The sequence below is a fragment of the Mus musculus genome, chromosome X, assembly GCF_000001635.26.
Source record: "Mus musculus strain C57BL/6J chromosome X, GRCm38.p6 C57BL/6J".
NCBI classification, from domain to species: Eukaryota; Metazoa; Chordata; class Mammalia; order Rodentia; family Muridae; genus Mus; species Mus musculus.
Window position 1 is genome coordinate 11,313,862 of NC_000086.7, and position 20,966 is coordinate 11,334,827.

The 20,966-nt window shown below is 45.4% G+C and overlaps 5 protein-coding genes across 5 annotated transcripts; all 5 read left to right on the forward strand.

Annotated features, from left to right (window-relative positions):
* The first annotated feature begins 1,296 nt into the window (after positions 1-1,296).
* On the forward strand, positions 1,297-1,614 carry H2al1f (H2A histone family member L1F). The gene has a single exon (NM_001242951.1). It carries the CDS (start codon positions 1,297-1,299, stop codon positions 1,612-1,614), a length of 318 nt encoding a protein of 105 aa, NP_001229880.1.
* Positions 1,615-4,394: 2,780 nt separating this feature from the next.
* H2al1g (H2A histone family member L1G) lies at positions 4,395-4,903 on the forward strand. Its single transcript, NM_001242952.1, has one exon. It carries the CDS (start codon positions 4,464-4,466, stop codon positions 4,779-4,781), a length of 318 nt encoding a protein of 105 aa, NP_001229881.1. The 5' UTR covers positions 4,395-4,463; the 3' UTR covers positions 4,782-4,903.
* A 2,688-nt stretch (positions 4,904-7,591) lies between these two features.
* Positions 7,592-8,033, forward strand: H2al1h (H2A histone family member L1H). The gene has a single exon (NM_001242953.1). The coding sequence runs from the start codon at positions 7,631-7,633 to the stop codon at positions 7,946-7,948; it is 318 nt and encodes a 105-aa protein (NP_001229882.1). The 5' UTR covers positions 7,592-7,630; the 3' UTR covers positions 7,949-8,033.
* A 2,764-nt stretch (positions 8,034-10,797) lies between these two features.
* Positions 10,798-11,115, forward strand: H2al1i (H2A histone family member L1I). Its single transcript, NM_001242954.1, has one exon. It carries the CDS (start codon positions 10,798-10,800, stop codon positions 11,113-11,115), a length of 318 nt encoding a protein of 105 aa, NP_001229883.1.
* Positions 11,116-13,960: 2,845 nt separating this feature from the next.
* H2al1j (H2A histone family member L1J) lies at positions 13,961-14,290 on the forward strand. The gene has a single exon (NM_001114529.1). It carries the CDS (start codon positions 13,961-13,963, stop codon positions 14,288-14,290), a length of 330 nt encoding a protein of 109 aa, NP_001108001.1.
* Positions 14,291-20,966: the final 6,676 nt, after the last annotated feature.

Consider the following 20,966-nt stretch of genomic DNA (forward strand, 5'->3'; position numbering starts at 1 on the left):
TAACACTCAGGAGCTGCTCCAACTTAGCACTGGGGCCCCTGCCTCTAAGTGTCCACATTTGGGGTGTTCACTTTTCATCAGCTCCTAGGCTTATGCCGCTGCTGGCCTTTTAGACAGAACTTCTCAGAGGCTGTCCAGTCAGCTTTCACAGCAGAATCAGAAGAGTTTAGTTTCATGTCCTAGGGTACCACATTCTTTTCATGTCATCTTGACCATTCCTTGTTTCCTCTGAACAGTGGCATCTTTCTCCTCCCCTGTCTGCACATGCTCAGGCTACTTTTCTTTCTTGTTTTAAGGCATTTTTATTAGATATTTTCTTCATTTACATTTCAAATGCTATCCCCAAATCCTCCTATATCCTCCCCACCCACCCTGCTCCCTAACCCACCCACTCCTGCTTCCTGGCCCTGGCATATCCCTGTACTGGGCATATGATCTTTGCAATACCAAGGGCCTCTCCTCCCATTGATGGCCGACTAGGCCATCCTCTGCTACATATGCAACTAGAGACACAGTTCTGGGGGTACTGGTTAGTTCATGTTGTTGTTCCTCCTATAGGGTCACAGACCCCTTTAGCTCCTTGGGTACTTACTTTCTCTAGCTCCTTCACTGGGTGCCCAGTGTTCCATCCAATAGATGACTGTGAGCATCCACTTCTGTATTTGCCAGGCACTGGCATAGTCTCACGAGAGAGAGCTATATCAGGGTCCTGTCAGCAAAATCTAGAAAAATTTCATCATATCAAGAAGAAACCATGAACACGTAGGTCTTGTCAGATTGTAAAAATCTAAGAGAAAGAGTTCCCATGAGAGGAGGATATAACCAGGTGGGCTTAGTGGCCTGCCTACAATTCCAGTTGTGGGAGGATAAAACAGAATCTCCAGAGCAAGGTGGCTAGTAAGACTATATTGGTGAACTCTGGCTTGGATTGAGAGATCTCTCTTAGTAAATAAGATAGAAGACTGATCAAGGGTGAGTCTAGATATCAACTTCAGGCCTTTAAGTGTGTGGCCACACAGGAAACAGGAGCACAGGCAAACATTCACTCACACAGTCTCACACACACATGAAAATGAGAAAAGATAAAAAGGACATATTCAGTAAGGTGAGCTGTTTCCTAATATGGGCATTTCTGCACTGAACACCAGAGTTCAGTGGCTACCAGTGATATCATAAAGTATGATGTAACAAAGCCCTCTCAAGGATAACTTCATAGGTGGGTGAGAAGGTTGGTTATTTGGAGAGCCTCGGGCCAACAGAGAGGGCCATCTGAGCCAAAACCTCCGCACAGACATCATGGCCAAGAAAATGCAAAGGCGAAGAAGACAGAAAAGAACCCGCTCCCAGAGAGGTGAGCTTCCTTTCAGCCTTGTAGATCGTTTCCTACGAGAGGAATTCCATTCCAGTCGCCTGAGCTCTTCCGCACTTTCATTCCTCACGAGTGTGCTCGAGTACTTAACATCGAACATCCTCGAACTGGCTGGTGAGGTGGCCCAGACCACTGGCAGGAAGCGCATAGCTCCAGAGGATGTACGTCTGGTGGTACAGAACAACGAACAGCTCCGCCAACTCTTCAAACCAGGTGGCACATCAGTGAATGAGGATGACAACTGATGATGCCTGGGTCTCAAGAGTCTGGAGGTTCACCGCACCTTCGGCCTCACCCTGCCCCAGTGTCCTACTAGCTGGGAGAGCAAATCAAATATGCTATTAAAGCATCTAGATCGAACCCATTGATCCTGGCTCCTTTGTTTCTTCATTTTGAGTTAGAGGTTGCTATGAACCAACTGGGAGGGTGATGGTGGGTTTGAAGCTGTCGTTAATATGGGGAACTTGATTTCCAGAGGAAATTTCTAATAGGGGCCATGTGGGCAGTGGTCTTGGTGGGAGGAGATGGTGATGTGTAAGCACTTTTGACCGGGTGGCAGTGGGAGGATTTGGCTAAGGTAAAGAGGGCAGAGAAGCTGTCCCGGTAGTCTGTGAGCCCACAAGGCCTTGGAAGGCCAGGAATTTGGCTTCAGCCTCCCAGGCACATTGGATTCCCAATGAGATGCTGCTAACTGGAGATGGGTGGATGAAGACATGGATTGTGGTTTGAAAGGTTTCCTTGGAGGTTAGGTCTCAGGTTAGAAGATAATGACTGTGGGATGGGGGAGACCATGTGTGGCATAATATTGGCATGAGGTTCAAGGGTCAGGAGCCTTCCCTCAGCACTGAGCAATGATGGTGAAACCAGAAGAGATAAGCTGGAAGAAGACCCTATGGGACGACCAGCAGGCTCAACTAACTGGAACCCTGAGATCTCTCAGATACTGAGCCACCAACCAGACAGCATACACTAGCTGGTCCCAGGCCCCAAAACACATATAGCAGAGGACTGCCTGGTCTGGACTCAGTGAAAGAAGATGTGCCTAACCCTTGAGAGACTTGGAGCCCCAGGGAGTAGGGAGATCTAGTGGAGTGGGAACATCTACTTGGAGACAGGAGAGGAGGTATGGGATGAGGAACAGTCAGAGGGCAGTCCTAGAGGGGGATAATGACTGGACTGTAAGAAAAAGATTAAAAAATAATAAAAATATGCAAAATAGAAAATATAGGTGGTTTTCCTTTTTAATTTTTAGAATTTCTGCCTCATTACAAAAGGATTTATACAAGAATTAGTAGTTATATAGTACTATGATGCTGTGTAGATATATGCTTCTATAGTCTTTTCTTTTTTTTTCTTTCCTCCTCTTTCTCCTCCTCTTCCTTCTCCTCTACTTCCTCTTCTTAGGTTTTGAAAAAGAGTCTCTCTACACTGTCCTGACTCACTCTGTAGACCAGGCTGACCTTGAACTCACATAGTTCTGACCGCCTCTGTCTTTGAGTGCTAGAATGTGCCCTCTGTCTTAGGCACACTGGTCACCTAAATAACAGTAGTGGAGAAATGCTACTGTCTAACTGCCTTGTAATTCAAGCAGGTCGAAATAGTTACACAGTATTAACGAACTTATTTATGAACATCTTCAGTGCTGTTCTCAGAAGGGAGCTCTGGGTTTTCAGTGATAGGATACGTCATAAAATAATGCAGGACCTGTCATCAGAGGTTGAGACTGGGTTTTAGAGAGTTTTCATGTATTATGTATAAACTCTGCCCCTAATGTTTCACAGAACATATATGGGATAACTAACACTCAGGAGCTGCTCCAACTTAGCACTGGGGCCCCTGCCTCTAAGTGTCCACATTTGGGGTGTTCACTTTTCATCAGCTCCTAGGCTTATGCCGCTGCTGGCCTTTTAGACAGAACTTCTCAGAGGCTGTCCAGTCAGCTTTCACAGCAGAATCAGAAGAGTTTAGTTTCATGTCCTAGGGTACCACATTCTTTTCATGTCATCTTGACCATTCCTTGTTTCCTCTGAACAGTGGCATCTTTCTCCTCCCCTGTCTGCACATGCTCAGGCTACTTTTCTTTCTTGTTTTAAGGCATTTTTATTAGATATTTTCTTCATTTACATTTCAAATGCTATCCCCAAATCCTCCTATATCCTCCCCACCCACCCTGCTCCCTAACCCACCCACTCCTGCTTCCTGGCCCTGGCATATCCCTGTACTGGGCATATGATCTTTGCAATACCAAGGGCCTCTCCTCCCATTGATGGCCGACTAGGCCATCCTCTGCTACATATGCAACTAGAGACACAGTTCTGGGGGTACTGGTTAGTTCATGTTGTTGTTCCTCCTATAGGGTCACAGACCCCTTTAGCTCCTTGGGTACTTACTTTCTCTAGCTCCTTCACTGGGTGCCCAGTGTTCCATCCAATAGATGACTGTGAGCATCCACTTCTGTATTTGCCAGGCACTGGCATAGTCTCACGAGAGAGAGCTATATCAGGGTCCTGTCAGCAAAATCTAGAAAAATTTCATCATATCAAGAAGAAACCATGAACACGTAGGTCTTGTCAGATTGTAAAAATCTAAGAGAAAGAGTTCCCATGAGAGGAGGATATAACCAGGTGGGCTTAGTGGCCTGCCTACAATTCCAGTTGTGGGAGGATAAAACAGAATCTCCAGAGCAAGGTGGCTAGTAAGACTATATTGGTGAACTCTGGCTTGGATTGAGAGATCTCTCTTAGTAAATAAGATAGAAGACTGATCAAGGGTGAGTCTAGATATCAACTTCAGGCCTTTAAGTGTGTGGCCACACAGGAAACAGGAGCACAGGCAAACATTCACTCACACAGTCTCACACACACATGAAAATGAGAAAAGATAAAAAGGACATATTCAGTAAGGTGAGCTGTTTCCTAATATGGGCATTTCTGCACTGAACACCAGAGTTCAGTGGCTACCAGTGATATCATAAAGTATGATGTAACAAAGCCCTCTCAAGGATAACTTCATAGGTGGGTGAGAAGGTTGGTTATTTGGAGAGCCTCGGGCCAACAGAGAGGGCCATCTGAGCCAAAACCTCCGCACAGACATCATGGCCAAGAAAATGCAAAGGCGAAGAAGACAGAAAAGAACCCGCTCCCAGAGAGGTGAGCTTCCTTTCAGCCTTGTAGATCGTTTCCTACGAGAGGAATTCCATTCCAGTCGCCTGAGCTCTTCCGCACTTTCATTCCTCACGAGTGTGCTCGAGTACTTAACATCGAACATCCTCGAACTGGCTGGTGAGGTGGCCCAGACCACTGGCAGGAAGCGCATAGCTCCAGAGGATGTACGTCTGGTGGTACAGAACAACGAACAGCTCCGCCAACTCTTCAAACCAGGTGGCACATCAGTGAATGAGGATGACAACTGATGATGCCTGGGTCTCAAGAGTCTGGAGGTTCACCGCACCTTCGGCCTCACCCTGCCCCAGTGTCCTACTAGCTGGGGGAGCAAATCAAATATGCTATTAAAGCATCTAGATCGAACCCATTGATCCTGGCTCCTTTGTTTCTTCATTTTGAGTTAGAGGTTGCTATGAACCAACTGGGAGGGTGATGGTGGGTTTGAAGCTGTCGTTAATATGGGGAACTTGATTTCCAGAGGAAATTTCTAATAGGGGCCATGTGGGCAGTGGTCTTGGTGGGAGGAGATGGTGATGTGTAAGCACTTTTGACCGGGTGGCAGTGGGAGGATTTGGCTAAGGTAAAGAGGGCAGAGAAGCTGTCCCGGTAGTCTGTGAGCCCACAAGGCCTTGGAAGGCCAGGAATTTGGCTTCAGCCTCCCAGGCACATTGGATTCCCAATGAGATGCTGCTAACTGGAGATGGGTGGATGAAGACATGGATTGTGGTTTGAAAGGTTTCCTTGGAGGTTAGGTCTCAGGTTAGAAGATAATGACTGTGGGATGGGGGAGACCATGTGTGGCATAATATTGGCATGAGGTTCAAGGGTCAGGAGCCTTCCCTCAGCACTGAGCAATGATGGTGAAACCAGAAGAGATAAGCTGGAAGAAGACCCTATGGGACGACCAGCAGGCTCAACTAACTGGAACCCTGAGATCTCTCAGATACTGAGCCACCAACCAGACAGCATACACTAGCTGGTCCCAGGCCCCAAAACACATATAGCAGAGGACTGCCTGGTCTGGACTCAGTGAAAGAAGATGTGCCTAACCCTTGAGAGACTTGGAGCCCCAGGGAGTAGGGAGATCTAGTGGAGTGGGAACATCTACTTGGAGACAGGAGAGGAGGTATGGGATGAGGAACAGTCAGAGGGCAGTCCTAGAGGGGGATAACGACTGGACTGTAAGAAAAAGATTAAAAAATAATAAAAATATGCAAAATAGAAAATATAGGTGGTTTTCCTTTTTAATTTTTAGAATTTCTGCCTCATTACAAAAGGATTTATACAAGAATTAGTAGTTATATAGTACTATGATGCTGTGTAGATATATGCTTCTATAGTCTTTTCTTTTTTTTTCTTTCCTCCTCTTTCTCCTCCTCTTCCTTCTCCTCTACTTCCTCTTCTTAGGTTTTGAAAAAGAGTCTCTCTACACTGTCCTGACTCACTCTGTAGACCAGGCTGACCTTGAACTCACATAGTTCTGACCGCCTCTGTCTTTGAGTGCTAGAATGTGCCCTCTGTCTTAGGCACACTGGTCACCTAAATAACAGTAGTGGAGAAATGCTACTGTCTAACTGCCTTGTAATTCAAGCAGGTCGAAATAGTTACACAGTATTAACGAACTTATTTATGAACATCTTCAGTGCTGTTCTCAGAAGGGAGCTCTGGGTTTTCAGTGATAGGATACGTCATAAAATAATGCAGGACCTGTCATCAGAGGTTGAGACTGGGTTTTAGAGAGTTTTCATGTATTATGTATAAACTCTGCCCCTAATGTTTCACAGAACATATATGGGATAACTAACACTCAGGAGCTGCTCCAACTTAGCACTGGGGCCCCTGCCTCTAAGTGTCCACATTTGGGGTGTTCACTTTTCATCAGCTCCTAGGCTTATGCCGCTGCTGGCCTTTTAGACAGAACTTCTCAGAGGCTGTCCAGTCAGCTTTCACAGCAGAATCAGAAGAGTTTAGTTTCATGTCCTAGGGTACCACATTCTTTTCATGTCATCTTGACCATTCCTTGTTTCCTCTGAACAGTGGCATCTTTCTCCTCCCCTGTCTGCACATGCTCAGGCTACTTTTCTTTCTTGTTTTAAGGCATTTTTATTAGATATTTTCTTCATTTACATTTCAAATGCTATCCCCAAATCCTCCTATATCCTCCCCACCCACCCTGCTCCCTAACCCACCCACTCCTGCTTCCTGGCCCTGGCATATCCCTGTACTGGGCATATGATCTTTGCAATACCAAGGGCCTCTCCTCCCATTGATGGCCGACTAGGCCATCCTCTGCTACATATGCAACTAGAGACACAGTTCTGGGGGTACTGGTTAGTTCATGTTGTTGTTCCTCCTATAGGGTCACAGACCCCTTTAGCTCCTTGGGTACTTACTTTCTCTAGCTCCTTCACTGGGTGCCCAGTGTTCCATCCAATAGATGACTGTGAGCATCCACTTCTGTATTTGCCAGGCACTGGCATAGTCTCACGAGAGAGAGCTATATCAGGGTCCTGTCAGCAAAATCTAGAAAAATTTCATCATATCAAGAAGAAACCATGAACACGTAGGTCTTGTCAGATTGTAAAAATCTAAGAGAAAGAGTTCCCATGAGAGGAGGATATAACCAGGTGGGCTTAGTGGCCTGCCTACAATTCCAGTTGTGGGAGGATAAAACAGAATCTCCAGAGCAAGGTGGCTAGTAAGACTATATTGGTGAACTCTGGCTTGGATTGAGAGATCTCTCTTAGTAAATAAGATAGAAGACTGATCAAGGGTGAGTCTAGATATCAACTTCAGGCCTTTAAGTGTGTGGCCACACAGGAAACAGGAGCACAGGCAAACATTCACTCACACAGTCTCACACACACATGAAAATGAGAAAAGATAAAAAGGACATATTCAGTAAGGTGAGCTGTTTCCTAATATGGGCATTTCTGCACTGAACACCAGAGTTCAGTGGCTACCAGTGATATCATAAAGTATGATGTAACAAAGCCCTCTCAAGGATAACTTCATAGGTGGGTGAGAAGGTTGGTTATTTGGAGAGCCTCGGGCCAACAGAGAGGGCCATCTGAGCCAAAACCTCCGCACAGACATCATGGCCAAGAAAATGCAAAGGCGAAGAAGACAGAAAAGAACCCGCTCCCAGAGAGGTGAGCTTCCTTTCAGCCTTGTAGATCGTTTCCTACGAGAGGAATTCCATTCCAGTCGCCTGAGCTCTTCCGCACTTTCATTCCTCACGAGTGTGCTCGAGTACTTAACATCGAACATCCTCGAACTGGCTGGTGAGGTGGCCCAGACCACTGGCAGGAAGCGCATAGCTCCAGAGGATGTACGTCTGGTGGTACAGAACAACGAACAGCTCCGCCAACTCTTCAAACCAGGTGGCACATCAGTGAATGAGGATGACAACTGATGATGCCTGGGTCTCAAGAGTCTGGAGGTTCACCGCACCTTCGGCCTCACCCTGCCCCAGTGTCCTACTAGCTGGGGGAGCAAATCAAATATGCTATTAAAGCATCTAGATCGAACCCATTGATCCTGGCTCCTTTGTTTCTTCATTTTGAGCTAGAGGTTGCTATGAACCAACTGGGAGGGTGATGGTGGGTTTGAAGCTGTCGTTAATATGGGGAACTTGATTTCCAGAGGAAATTTCTAATAGGGGCCATGTGGGCAGTGGTCTTGGTGGGAGGAGATGGTGATGTGTAAGCACTTTTGACCGGGTGGCAGTGGGAGGATTTGGCTAAGGTAAAGAGGGCAGAGAAGCTGTCCCAGTAGTCTGTGAGCCCACAAGGCCTTGGAAGGCCAGGAATTTGGCTTCAGCCTCCCAGGCACATTGGATTCCCAATGAGATGCTGCTAACTGGAGATGGGTGGATGAAGACATGGATTGTGGTTTGAAAGGTTTCCTTGGAGGTTAGGTCTCAGGTTAGAAGATAATGACTGTGGGATGGGGGAGACCATGTGTGGCATAATATTGGCATGAGGTTCAAGGGTCAGGAGCCTTCCCTCAGCACTGAGCAATGATGGTGAAACCAGAAGAGATAAGCTGGAAGAAGACCCTATGGGACGACCAGCAGGCTCAACTAACTGGAACCCTGAGATCTCTCAGATACTGAGCCACCAACCAGACAGCATACACTAGCTGGTCCCAGGCCCCAAAACACATATAGCAGAGGACTGCCTGGTCTGGACTCAGTGAAAGAAGATGTGCCTAACCCTTGAGAGACTTGGAGCCCCAGGGAGTAGGGAGATCTAGTGGAGTGGGAACATCTACTTGGAGACAGGAGAGGAGGTATGGGATGAGGAACAGTCAGAGGGCAGTCCTAGAGGGGGATAACGACTGGACTGTAAGAAAAAGATTAAAAAATAATAAAAATATGCAAAATAGAAAATATAGGTGGTTTTCCTTTTTAATTTTTAGAATTTCTGCCTCATTACAAAAGGATTTATACAAGAATTAGTAGTTATATAGTACTATGATGCTGTGTAGATATATGCTTCTATAGTCTTTTCTTTTTTTTTCTTTCCTCCTCTTTCTCCTCCTCTTCCTTCTCCTCTACTTCCTCTTCTTAGGTTTTGAAAAAGAGTCTCTCTACACTGTCCTGACTCACTCTGTAGACCAGGCTGACCTTGAACTCACATAGTTCTGACCGCCTCTGTCTTTGAGTGCTAGAATGTGCCCTCTGTCTTAGGCATACTGGTCACCTAAATAACAGTAGTGGAGAAATGCTACTGTCTAACTGCCTTGTAATTCAAGCAGGTCGAAATAGTTACACAGTATTAACGAACTTATTTATGAACATCTTCAGTGCTGTTCTCAGAAGGGAGCTCTGGGTTTTCAGTGATAGGATACGTCATAAAATAATGCAGGACCTGTCATCAGAGGTTGAGACTGGGTTTTAGAGAGTTTTCATGTATTATGTATAAACTCTGCCCCTAATGTTTCACAGAACATATATGGGATAACTAACACTCAGGAGCTGCTCCAACTTAGCACTGGGGCCCCTGCCTCTAAGTGTCCACATTTGGGGTGTTCACTTTTCATCAGCTCCTAGGCTTATGCCGCTGCTGGCCTTTTAGACAGAACTTCTCAGAGGCTGTCCAGTCAGCTTTCACAGCAGAATCAGAAGAGTTTAGTTTCATGTCCTAGGGTACCACATTCTTTTCATGTCATCTTGACCATTCCTTGTTTCCTCTGAACAGTGGCATCTTTCTCCTCCCCTGTCTGCACATGCTCAGGCTACTTTTCTTTCTTGTTTTAAGGCATTTTTATTAGATATTTTCTTCATTTACATTTCAAATGCTATCCCCAAATCCTCCTATATCCTCCCCACCCACCCTGCTCCCTAACCCACCCACTCCTGCTTCCTGGCCCTGGCATATCCCTGTACTGGGCATATGATCTTTGCAATACCAAGGGCCTCTCCTCCCATTGATGGCCGACTAGGCCATCCTCTGCTACATATGCAACTAGAGACACAGTTCTGGGGGTACTGGTTAGTTCATGTTGTTGTTCCTCCTATAGGGTCACAGACCCCTTTAGCTCCTTGGGTACTTACTTTCTCTAGCTCCTTCACTGGGTGCCCGGTGTTCCATCCAATAGATGACTGTGAGCATCCACTTCTGTATTTGCCAGGCACTGGCATAGTCTCACGAGAGAGAGCTATATCAGGGTCCTGTCAGCAAAATCTAGAAAAATTTCATCATATCAAGAAGAAACCATGAACACGTAGGTCTTGTCAGATTGTAAAAATCTAAGAGAAAGAGTTCCCATGAGAGGAGGATATAACCAGGTGGGCTTAGTGGCCTGCCTACAATTCCAGTTGTGGGAGGATAAAACAGAATCTCCAGAGCAAGGTGGCTAGTAAGACTATATTGGTGAACTCTGGCTTGGATTGAGAGATCTCTCTTAGTAAATAAGATAGAAGACTGATCAAGGGTGAGTCTAGATATCAACTTCAGGCCTTTAAGTGTGTGGCCACACAGGAAACAGGAGCACAGGCAAACATTCACTCACACAGTCTCACACACACATGAAAATGAGAAAAGATAAAAAGGACATATTCAGTAAGGTGAGCTGTTTCCTAATATGGGCATTTCTGCACTGAACACCAGAGTTCAGTGGCTACCAGTGATATCATAAAGTATGATGTAACAAAGCCCTCTCAAGGATAACTTCATAGGTGGGTGAGAAGGTTGGTTATTTGGAGAGCCTCGGGCCAACAGAGAGGGCCATCTGAGCCAAAACCTTCACACAGACATCATGGCCAAGAAAATGCAAAGGCGAAGAAGACAGAAAAGAACCCGCTCCCAGAGAGGTGAGCTTCCTTTCAGCCTTGTAGATCGTTTCCTACGAGAGGAATTCCATTCCAGTCGCCTGAGCTCTTCCGCACTTTCATTCCTCACGAGTGTGCTCGAGTACTTAACATCGAACATCCTCGAACTGGCTGGTGAGGTGGCCCAGACCACTGGCAGGAAGCGCATAGCTCCAGAGGATGTACGTCTGGTGGTACAGAACAACGAACAGCTCCGCCAACTCTTCAAACCAGGTGGCACATCAGTGAATGAGGATGACAACTGATGATGCCTGGGTCTCAAGAGTCTGGAGGTTCACCGCACCTTCGGCCTCACCCTGCCCCAGTGTCCTACTAGCTGGGGGAGCAAATCAAATATGCTATTAAAGCATCTAGATCGAACCCATTGATCCTGGCTCCTTTGTTTCTTCATTTTGAGCTAGAGGTTGCTATGAACCAACTGGGAGGGTGATGGTGGGTTTGAAGCTGTCGTTAATATGGGGAACTTGATTTCCAGAGGAAATTTCTAATAGGGGCCATGTGGGCAGTGGTCTTGGTGGGAGGAGATGGTGATGTGTAAGCACTTTTGACCGGGTGGCAGTGGGAGGATTTGGCTAAGGCAAAGAGGGCAGAGAAGCTGTCCCGGTAGTCTGTGAGCCCACAAGGCCTTGGAAGGCCAGGAATTTGGCTTCAGCCTCCCAGGCACATTGGATTCCCAATGAGATGCTGCTAACTGGAGATGGGTGGATGAAGACATGGATTGTGGTTTGAAAGGTTTCCTTGGAGGTTAGGTCTCAGGTTAGAAGATAATGACTGTGGGATGGGGGAGACCATGTGTGGCATAATATTGGCATGAGGTTCAAGGGTCAGGAGCCTTCCCTCAGCACTGAGCAATGATGGTGAAACCAGAAGAGATAAGCTGGAAGAAGACCCTATGGGACGACCAGCAGGCTCAACTAACTGGAACCCTGAGATCTCTCAGATACTGAGCCACCAACCAGACAGCATACACTAGCTGGTCCCAGGCCCCAAAACACATATAGCAGAGGACTGCCTGGTCTGGACTCAGTGAAAGAAGATGTGCCTAACCCTTGAGAGACTTGGAGCCCCAGGGAGTAGGGAGATCTAGTGGAGTGGGAACATCTACTTGGAGACAGGAGAGGAGGTATGGGATGAGGAACAGTCAGAGGGCAGTCCTAGAGGGGGATAACGACTGGACTGTAAGAAAAAGATTAAAAAATAATAAAAATATGCAAAATAGAAAATATAGGTGGTTTTCCTTTTTAATTTTTAGAATTTCTGCCTCATTACAAAAGGATTTATACAAGAATTAGTAGTTATATAGTACTATGATGCTGTGTAGATATATGCTTCTATAGTCTTTTCTTTTTTTTTCTTTCCTCCTCTTTCTCCTCCTCTTCCTTCTCCTCTACTTCCTTTTCTTAGGTTTTGAAACAGAGTCTCTCTACACTGTCCTGACTCACTCTGTAGACCAGGCTGACCTTGAACTCACAGAGTTCTGACTGCCTCTGTCTTTGAGTGCTAGAATGTGCCCTCTGTCTTAGGCACACTGGTCATCTAAATAACAGTAGTGGAGAAATGCTACTGTCTAACTGCCTTGTAATTCAAGCAGGTCGAAATAGTTACACAGTATTAACGAACTTATTTATGAACATCTTCAGTGCTGTTCTCAGAAGGGAGCTCTGGGTTTTCAGTGATAGGATACATCATAAAATAATGCAGGACCTGTCATCAGAGGTTGAGACTGGGTTTTAGAGAGTTTTCATGTATTATGTATAAACTCTGCCCCTAATGTTTCACAGAACATATATGGGATAACTAACACTCAGGAGCTGCTCCAACTTAGCACTGGGGCCCCTGCCTGTAAGTGTCCACATTTGGGGTGTTCACTTTTCATCAGCTCCTAGGCTTATGCCGCTGCTGGCCTTTTAGACAGAACTTCTCAGAGGCTGTCCAGTCAGCTTTCACAGCAGAATCAGAAGAGTTTAGTTTCATGTCCTAGGGTACCACATTCTTTTCATGTCATCTTGACCATTCCTTGTTTCCTCTGAACAGTGGCATCTTTCTCCTCCCCTGTCTGCACATGCTCAGGCTACTTTTCTTTCTTGTTTTAAGGCATTTTTATTAGATATTTTCTTCATTTACATTTCAAATGCTATCCCCAAATCCTCCTATATCCTCCCCACCCACCCTGCTCCCTAACCCACCCACTCCTGCTTCCTGGCCCTGGCATATCCCTGTACTGGGCATATGATCTTTGCAATACCAAGGGCCTCTCCTCCCATTGATGGCCGACTAGGCCATCCTCTGCTACATATGCAACTAGAGACACAGTTCTGGGGGTACTGGTTAGTTCATGTTGTTGTTCCTCCTATAGGGTCACAGACCCCTTTAGCTCCTTGGGTACTTACTTTCTCTAGCTCCTTCTTTGGGTGCCCTGTGTTCCATCCAATAGATGACTGTGAGCATCCACTTCTGTATTTGCCAGGCACTGGCATAGTCTCACAAGAGAGAGCTATATCAGGGTCCTGTCAGCAAAATCTAGAAAAATTTCATCATATCAAGAAGAAACCATGAACACGTAGGTCTTGTCAGATTGTAAAAATCTAAGAGAAAGAGTTCCCATGAGAGGAGGATATAACCAGGTGGGCTTAGTGGCCTGCCTACAATTCCAGTTGTGGGAGGCTAAGACAGAATCTCCAGAGCAAGGTGGCTAGTAAGACTATATTGGTGAGCTCTGGCTTGGATTGGGAGATCTCATCTTAGTAAATAAGATAGAAGACTGATCAAGGGTGAGTCTAGATATCAACTTCAGGCCTTTAAGTGTGTGGCCACACAGGACACAGGAGCACAGGCAAACATTCACTCACACAGTCTCACACACACATGAAAATGAGAAAAGATAAAAAGGACATATTCAGTAAGGTGAGCTGTTTCCTAATATGGGCATTTCTGCACTGAACACCAGAGTTCAGTGGCTACCAGTGATAAAGTATGTTGTAACAAAGCCCTCTCAAGGATAACTACATAGGTGGGTGAGAAGGTTGGTTATTTGGAGAGCCTTGGGCCAACAGAGAGGGCCATCTGAGCCAAAACCTCCACACAGACATCATGGCCAAGAAAATGCAAAGGCGAAGAAGACAGAAAAGAACCCACTCCCAGAGAGGTGAGTTTCCTCTTAGCCTTGTAGATCGTTTTTTACCAGAGGGAAATCATTCCGGTCGCCTGAGCTCTTCTGCACCTGTAATCCTCGATAGTGTGCTCGAGTACTTATCATCGAACATCCTCGAACTGGCTGGTGAGGTGGCCTACACCACTGGCAGGAAGCGCATAGCTCCAGAGGATGTAGGTTTGGTGGTACAGAACAACGAACAGCTCTGCCAACTCTTCAAACCAGGTGCTACATCAGTGTTTGATCCACCAGAACCCGATGACAACTGATGACCAAGGGCCTCATGTGTGGGAGAATATTCTTGTGGAGGCCAGAAGACAGTGTGGAATACTCTGGAGCTGATTGTGAGCTACCAAATGTGCCAAGAATTGAACTCAGGTCTCTGGAAAAGCACTGAGTTCTCTTATATGCTGAGCTATCTCTCCAGCCGCTCCTTTTCATATTTATTTATTTATTTATTTATATGAGAGAAACAGAGAAAGACAGAGACAGAGACAGGGAGACATACACAGAGACAGAGACTGAATGCCATGTAGTTACAGGTCAGAAGAAGGTGGTGGATCCCTTGGAACTTGGAGTTACAGATGATTGTGAGCCACTGGACATCAGTGCTGTTGACTGAACCCAGATCCTTTGAAAGAGCGTAAGAGCATCAAGTGTTCTTAACCAGTGATCTGCTTCCTCAACTTCCTTTCTATGGGTTAATATAATATAATATGATATAACACACACACAATCGTATATATATATATATATATATATATATATATATATATATAGCCCAAAACACACACAATCATATATATATATATATATATATATATATATATATATATATTCCAAAGGTATTATGATAGTAACTCCTTTTCATCTTAATATAAATGAACATAATCAATGCATTTACTCTCACAGGCACATATAGGGCAAATCCTAATCCCAGTGCATTTTCTAGGGGGGGCGGGGCTAGAGACATACAATAACAACCGCGTTGATGCCCTTCATGGAGCGCTCTGTTCCAGGCCCATTTGAACCCAATTCTTCTTCTCATAGTGTTCTCTCCAGAGAGAGAAACCCCATACCTTCCCAAAGTCACCCAGCAAGAGCGGGTGAAGAGCGGACGGTGCCAGATCTGCCTGCTTCTCAAGCACGAGCGCTTTCAAGAACCCTGTCTGTGGCCTCACAGCAATGCACCAGGGTAAGTGGTCACAATTGAAAGCAGTGGGTCCAGGTGAAGGGATGGAACGAGGGCATCAGATATCATTTAGGATGGGACAGGTGTTATAAACCAAGCGACAATTTGAGGCCAAAGCCCAGAAAGATGAAAGCATAATATGTTTTCAGGAAACTGTAAGTAGTCCATCATGACCAAAGCCAAGAACTTGAAAGAAATCTTCTCACAAAAGTAAGCTCTGTAGGCGGGCAGGGCCCAGTTCTCCCAGAGCACTGCGAACAAAATCTGGATTTTATCCTGAGCTTGGCACAAATCTTTGGCCAATGTTAAGCATAAGAGCTTTGGCAAAGACAGAGCTTTGAAGTCTGGGACTCCTAGAGCACACTGCTTAGGAGCACAGGCCCCGGGGTCAGATCTGGATTCCATCCTGCTTCATGCTACAGAAGTCATTCATCTTTCTCTTGCCTGCTGGAATGTAAGCTCTCTGAGGTCAGCACCCCCATCTTCTTGATCTCTGCTGTAGGCAAAGAAATCACTAGCTTACCGTAGAATGTTAAGGAAACAGAGTGACTATTTCCCCAAAGCCATCCTTATTTTTTCTGGACATACACCACCAAGAAAGAGGTGATAGTCCCAGTCCCACCCCTTTTTGCACTAAAGTTTCCTCAGTAGGATGCAGGATGTGTGTGTGTGTGTGTGTGTGTGTGTGTGTGTGTGTGTGTACATTGCCACACATTGCTTTTGGAGTTGCTTGCTTGTTTTACTTTTTTACAAGCTAGAACCCAAGTGTGGTCCCAGTCTGGCTTTGACCCTTTAGATGAGCACAATAAAATAGCAGAGGGCAGAGTACAAAAACACAGGGTCCTGGATTTCAGAATAACCACCTACAAAGCTAAGCGACTGACCTCAGGGCTGTCACAAGGAGAACAAATGAGGTAAGTTTGCTGAGCCATAGCGCTAGAGGGGCTTTACGTTACAGTGGCTAGTCTTTACTAGAACTGACTTAGTGAACAGCCTCTGAATGAAGTGTATGCAAATGTTTATCAGGGTCTTGTTTTGTTTGGCCAGCCTGACAATACCTTGAGTGCAGGGGCTTATGTTTGTCTACCGTCCTGAAAGCACCTAGATTGGTGGCAGGCTTGTGTTGAATTGAATTAAAGGCAATAAACTCAACTCTGACTAGACAAGTCTCCCTAGGCCTATCTCAGTAGTCTGCTTTGCTAAAATGAGAGGATTGTCTCTTCCAGACTAACACTAGTTAGAGTTTGAAGCTCTTTGGACAAGAAGGAGCTGCTAATGGAAGGAAAAGGAGGAGGCGGCACCACAAAGGTAAAATCCTCTTGGGTGGCCCTAGGAAATTTGCAGAATTACAGCTGCCAGAGCTCAAGGTTTGCACCACCATGGCTAAAAAGTCACAGGGGAGAAAGGGGACCCCTCTCTGAGGAGAGAAGCATGCTAGCACTAGTAATGCATCAAATTTAACAACATTGCCACAGACATCCCCAAATCCTGTGCTGCTGAGAACTCGTTAGTTACATCGGATGTGACATATGGGTGGGTAAGAGAGTCTGGAGCCTAGAGTCCTGTAATTAACCAATAGCAATCAGGAGTGAGGGCAATTCCAGGGGAACTGTAATTGTCTGGAAGTTCTGGGTGCCTGCAGGCTGAGCCGCAGGCCAGAAACCCAGCCAGCTCTGTCCCCAGGAATCACAAAGAGCCAAGGTCATGGTTGCCATTTTAAAAGGGGTCCTTTCTCAGAAAGCTTGAGATCACAGCAGATTGCAGCAAGTGAGAATTTCCTCTGATGTATGAGCTTGCATCTGGCTGGCACAAGCCTGCTGGTCCTGGGGACATTCCCACAGAACCATGCAGTTAATGTACAACCTGCTGGGACTCCAGGAAGTAAATGGTACCAGGCCTGGATGATGAGTGTCGGAGGCTGTCAAGCCAACTCCAAATTCTCCCATTGACAAGGACTTGCTAGCTGATTAGTATATACAAAGCTAGAAGGGAGTAGCTAGAAGGTTAGATTCTTTTGTTTTGTTGGTGGTGGTGATGGTAGTGTTCATTTGTTTGTTGTTTGGTTTCGGTTGGTTGGATTGGGTTGGTTTTTGTTTTGTTTTGGTTTGTTTGTTTGTTTGTTTGTTTGTGTTTGTTTTGAGGCAGAGGTTTACCAGAGAGCCCTGGATGGCCTGGAATTCATGGCAGTCTTCCTGCCTTAGCATCCCAGAAAACATCTGTTGTTGTTTGTTCATTGTATAAGATGGTGGCTTTCATAATGGCGTCCTTGTTCAGGGATTCACGTACTTCTCCTCTGGTACCCTCTTCTGGACTCTTGCCCTGCAGCAAATAGTCCTCCTACTTTCCTGACCTGCATGTGTATGTGCAATCTAGGTTGAACCTATGGGAGGATGAATGTGGATTGTTCTGTCTCTTTAGAGTCTGGTTTTTTCTTTAAATAAGAGGACCTCCAATCCTAACTATTTCATGAAAATAGCACTGTGTGTGTGTGTGTGTGTGTGTGTGTGTGTGTGTGTGTGTTTGTAAGAAAGAGAGAGAGAGAGAGATCACATTCTGAGTGTTTGAGAGTTTCATACATTCATACAATGTGTTTTGAACAAATACACCCCTTCCCTTCCTTTCCATTTGTCCCATGTCCCCTTCCTTACTCCACCCATTTATCCCATGCTCCCTTCCTTACTTCCCCACTTCCAATTTCATGTGCTCTGTTTGTTTTTGAAATCCACTGAGTCCACTTGGTGCTACCTATATGTTCACGGGTGTAGAACCATCTACTGGAATATAGCCATGTGCCCTCAGCCACATGCCTACAGAACACTGATTCTCCTTCTCTTTGCAGCCATCAATTGCAGATAGCTTCTTGTGTTCATTTTCCATTTCTCTATCGGTAGGCATCCAGACTGATTACATATCTTGGCTATTATGAAGAAAGAGTACCAAAATAAGCATGTGTCTCTTTGAGCAGTTGTCTCTGGCATGACTTAGATCCCTTTGGCTATATTTAGGAAGTATTTTTAAATGTTTGACAAGAAAAGAAAAGCAAATGTTGCTTTCACTTTTCCGTGGTACTAGGGATCAAATCTAGGACATTACCAGGCAGGTACTCTACCAATGAGCTCCATCCCAGCTCCTACTACTAGGGTTTGATTGAGTTGTCCAGTTGCCTTAATCCCCAAATAACTGAGATTGCAGGCATAAGCTACCAGGCCCAGCTTAACGTAGCTATCACATCAGTGGCTGTTATAAAACCCTTGAGAGTGTACGGCCTTCTTCGTGGTATAACCCATGGGATCTAGAACTTACTCTCCTGTCTGAAAAGCAGAGATGGAGAAAGAAGAGGTGGAGTCTGGGAGACAAGACAGTGAGAGGGATTGAAGGAAGCACAATAGACAGGGATCAGCAGAGGCGGGAGCTACCAGTAGGGCTAGGGGAGGGCACTGAGCTCATGGGACTAAGGATTTGGTTAATGTCAAAGGACAGGCAAGTTCAAAGAGATGTGCCAAAGGGACCACGAATGGGTTGCCTGCAAAGACTGTTGTTTTGGGTGTTAATAAACTGACAAGACTGCTGTGTGGCTCTGGAGACTGTAAATTGTCTTTAGAGTGGTGGGAGGTTTTTCCCCCTCTGTAAAGCTGTAGAAAAAAATACCTTTAGCATCTTGCTGAAGTTCTCTGCTTGGCAAGCTCCTCTTCCCTGATAAAGTGAAATAAACAAGTGCTCACTAGGCATCTCTCTGAATCATCACAAATTCCAAAAAAGAACACTCTGTATTAATGAAGTAGATTTTTAAATTTACTATTCTAAGTGGAGATGGAAGTTGAGCAGCCCTTGTTTGCCTAGGCAATACAGCAAGGAGTGCCAAATATTCTAGGCTGTAGTCAGATCTGTAATACCTTTGAGGAGTTAAATGCCCAGAAAGAAAAAAAAAAGACAACCTCATTCTGGGTCTGTGGACATCTAAAGAAAACATCAAGCATTCACTTAAACTTGAAGAGGTGAAATCCTGGTTCCTGTCCCAAGGTTGTGCCTTTGGGAAGCAGAGGTGTAGTCTATGATGCAAGATTGTTGGACAGTTATACTTGTGGGTGGATAGACCTTGACAGGGGTGGAGGCTGCCAGTAGGGAGAGAGGAAAGCAAGGAACTGTTGCTGTATTTGACTAAGGCAGCAAAGTATTCAGTAGCAGGATTGCCTGCAGAAAGGCTTGTATTAGGTAGAAATAGCTGTGTCTTCACATGGGCTTGCCTGAGCGCACACACACACACACACACACACACACACACACCACTTAGATGCAGCACTAGGACCACCCAGAAGAATGCATGACCAGGGGCCAGACAGCTCTCAGTAACGTAGGTGCTTCACCAGAGGAGCTGACAGCTGCAGGCTGTCTGTAGACCATGCTCCTCACATCTGGACAGCAAAACCCTTCCTTGAAGAAGGATCCAGGCAGTAGGTCTCTGTCTATCACAGCTCCAGAGGCAAAATTGGTTGTGTGCTGCCCAGGGCTTCCCAGCTGCTGGGAACCTCTGGGACTGCCCATTCCACCTGCTCTGTCAGGGGGCAGATGAGCTTTGTGCAGAACTACTGGAGAAGTTGCCTGCCTCTTCCTGTGCAGTCCCTGCCCGTTCCATCATTTTGTAGATGTGGTTGCTTTCTCTAGTTCTTTGAAAAACACAATCAAATGCCAACTCACTGCTGAAGATATTGAGGCCGAACTGAGATAGCACAGACCAGTCTGCTCTCAAATAGCTTACATTCTAAGATAGAACATGTGGTTGAGCTCTCAGCAAAACCAATTGCTTTATCCTAGGTTCGACTAACAAATGAAAAGGGTACTTGAAATGCTCTGAACGTGCTGTCTACTAACTTGCTAAAGAGATCACCAATGCCTATTATTTAGAGGGAATTCTTGCCAGGGCCACACACTGTTCTAAGAAGGCCATCAATGTCAAGGTCATCACTCAATGTGAGCCTATGAGGGAGGTTCTAGTACTATCTTTACATTGAGGTTTAGACAGACTGAGTCACTTATGTATCATGACTCGGTTAATCTCTAGTGAAGGAAACTTCATCTCATATAGTCTAGCTTCTTCAGAATGTGTGGATTTTGTCTGCCTACTGTGCTTTGTCTGCCTACTGTGCTATCTCTCCCAGTTGCCTGGTACCTAAATTACTTCTTGGGGCCTCTTCAGATGGGCAGGAAGCCACTGGAGGGCTTGTGTGGGGAAGACACTGGAGGAAGAGGAAGACTTGGAAAGGTAAGTAGGTGGCATGAGATTAAAATGACTCTACAAGCAAGAAGATATCATGGAGGAGGTTTGTAAAAAGTATATACACATGTACACTTATACACATAGATAGATAGATAGATAGATAGATAGATAGATAGATAGATAGGTAGATAGATAGATAGATAGATAGATAGATAGATAGATAGATAGATAGATAGATAGATAGAGATATATGGATAGATAGACAGATAGACAGACAGACAGACAGACAGATAGATAATTAGCCAGGGTCTGGAAAGACAGCTCAGTTAAGAGTACTGACTCTCAGCATCCACATGGCAGTTTACAAATATCTGTAATTCCAGGTCGAGGGGATTGAATTCAACATGCCCTTCTGGCCTTCAGACATACATGCAGGTAAAATACTTATATACATAAAATAATATTTTCTATAAAAGAAAATATAGGCAAGAAGCCTTACAGGTTAGGTTTTGAGTGCCCGTGGTTTATTTGTGATCCC

What these genes read in the sequence shown, in the direction of transcription:
- H2al1i (NM_001242954.1), top strand. Translation starts at nt 10,798, where the DNA reads ATGGCCAAGAAAATGCAAAGGCGAAGAAGACAGAAAAGAACCCGCTCC.
- H2al1f (NM_001242951.1), top strand. Translation starts at nt 1,297, where the DNA reads ATGGCCAAGAAAATGCAAAGGCGAAGAAGACAGAAAAGAACCCGCTCC.
- H2al1g (NM_001242952.1), top strand. Translation starts at nt 4,464, where the DNA reads ATGGCCAAGAAAATGCAAAGGCGAAGAAGACAGAAAAGAACCCGCTCC.
- H2al1h (NM_001242953.1), top strand. Translation starts at nt 7,631, where the DNA reads ATGGCCAAGAAAATGCAAAGGCGAAGAAGACAGAAAAGAACCCGCTCC.
- H2al1j (NM_001114529.1), top strand. Translation starts at nt 13,961, where the DNA reads ATGGCCAAGAAAATGCAAAGGCGAAGAAGACAGAAAAGAACCCACTCC.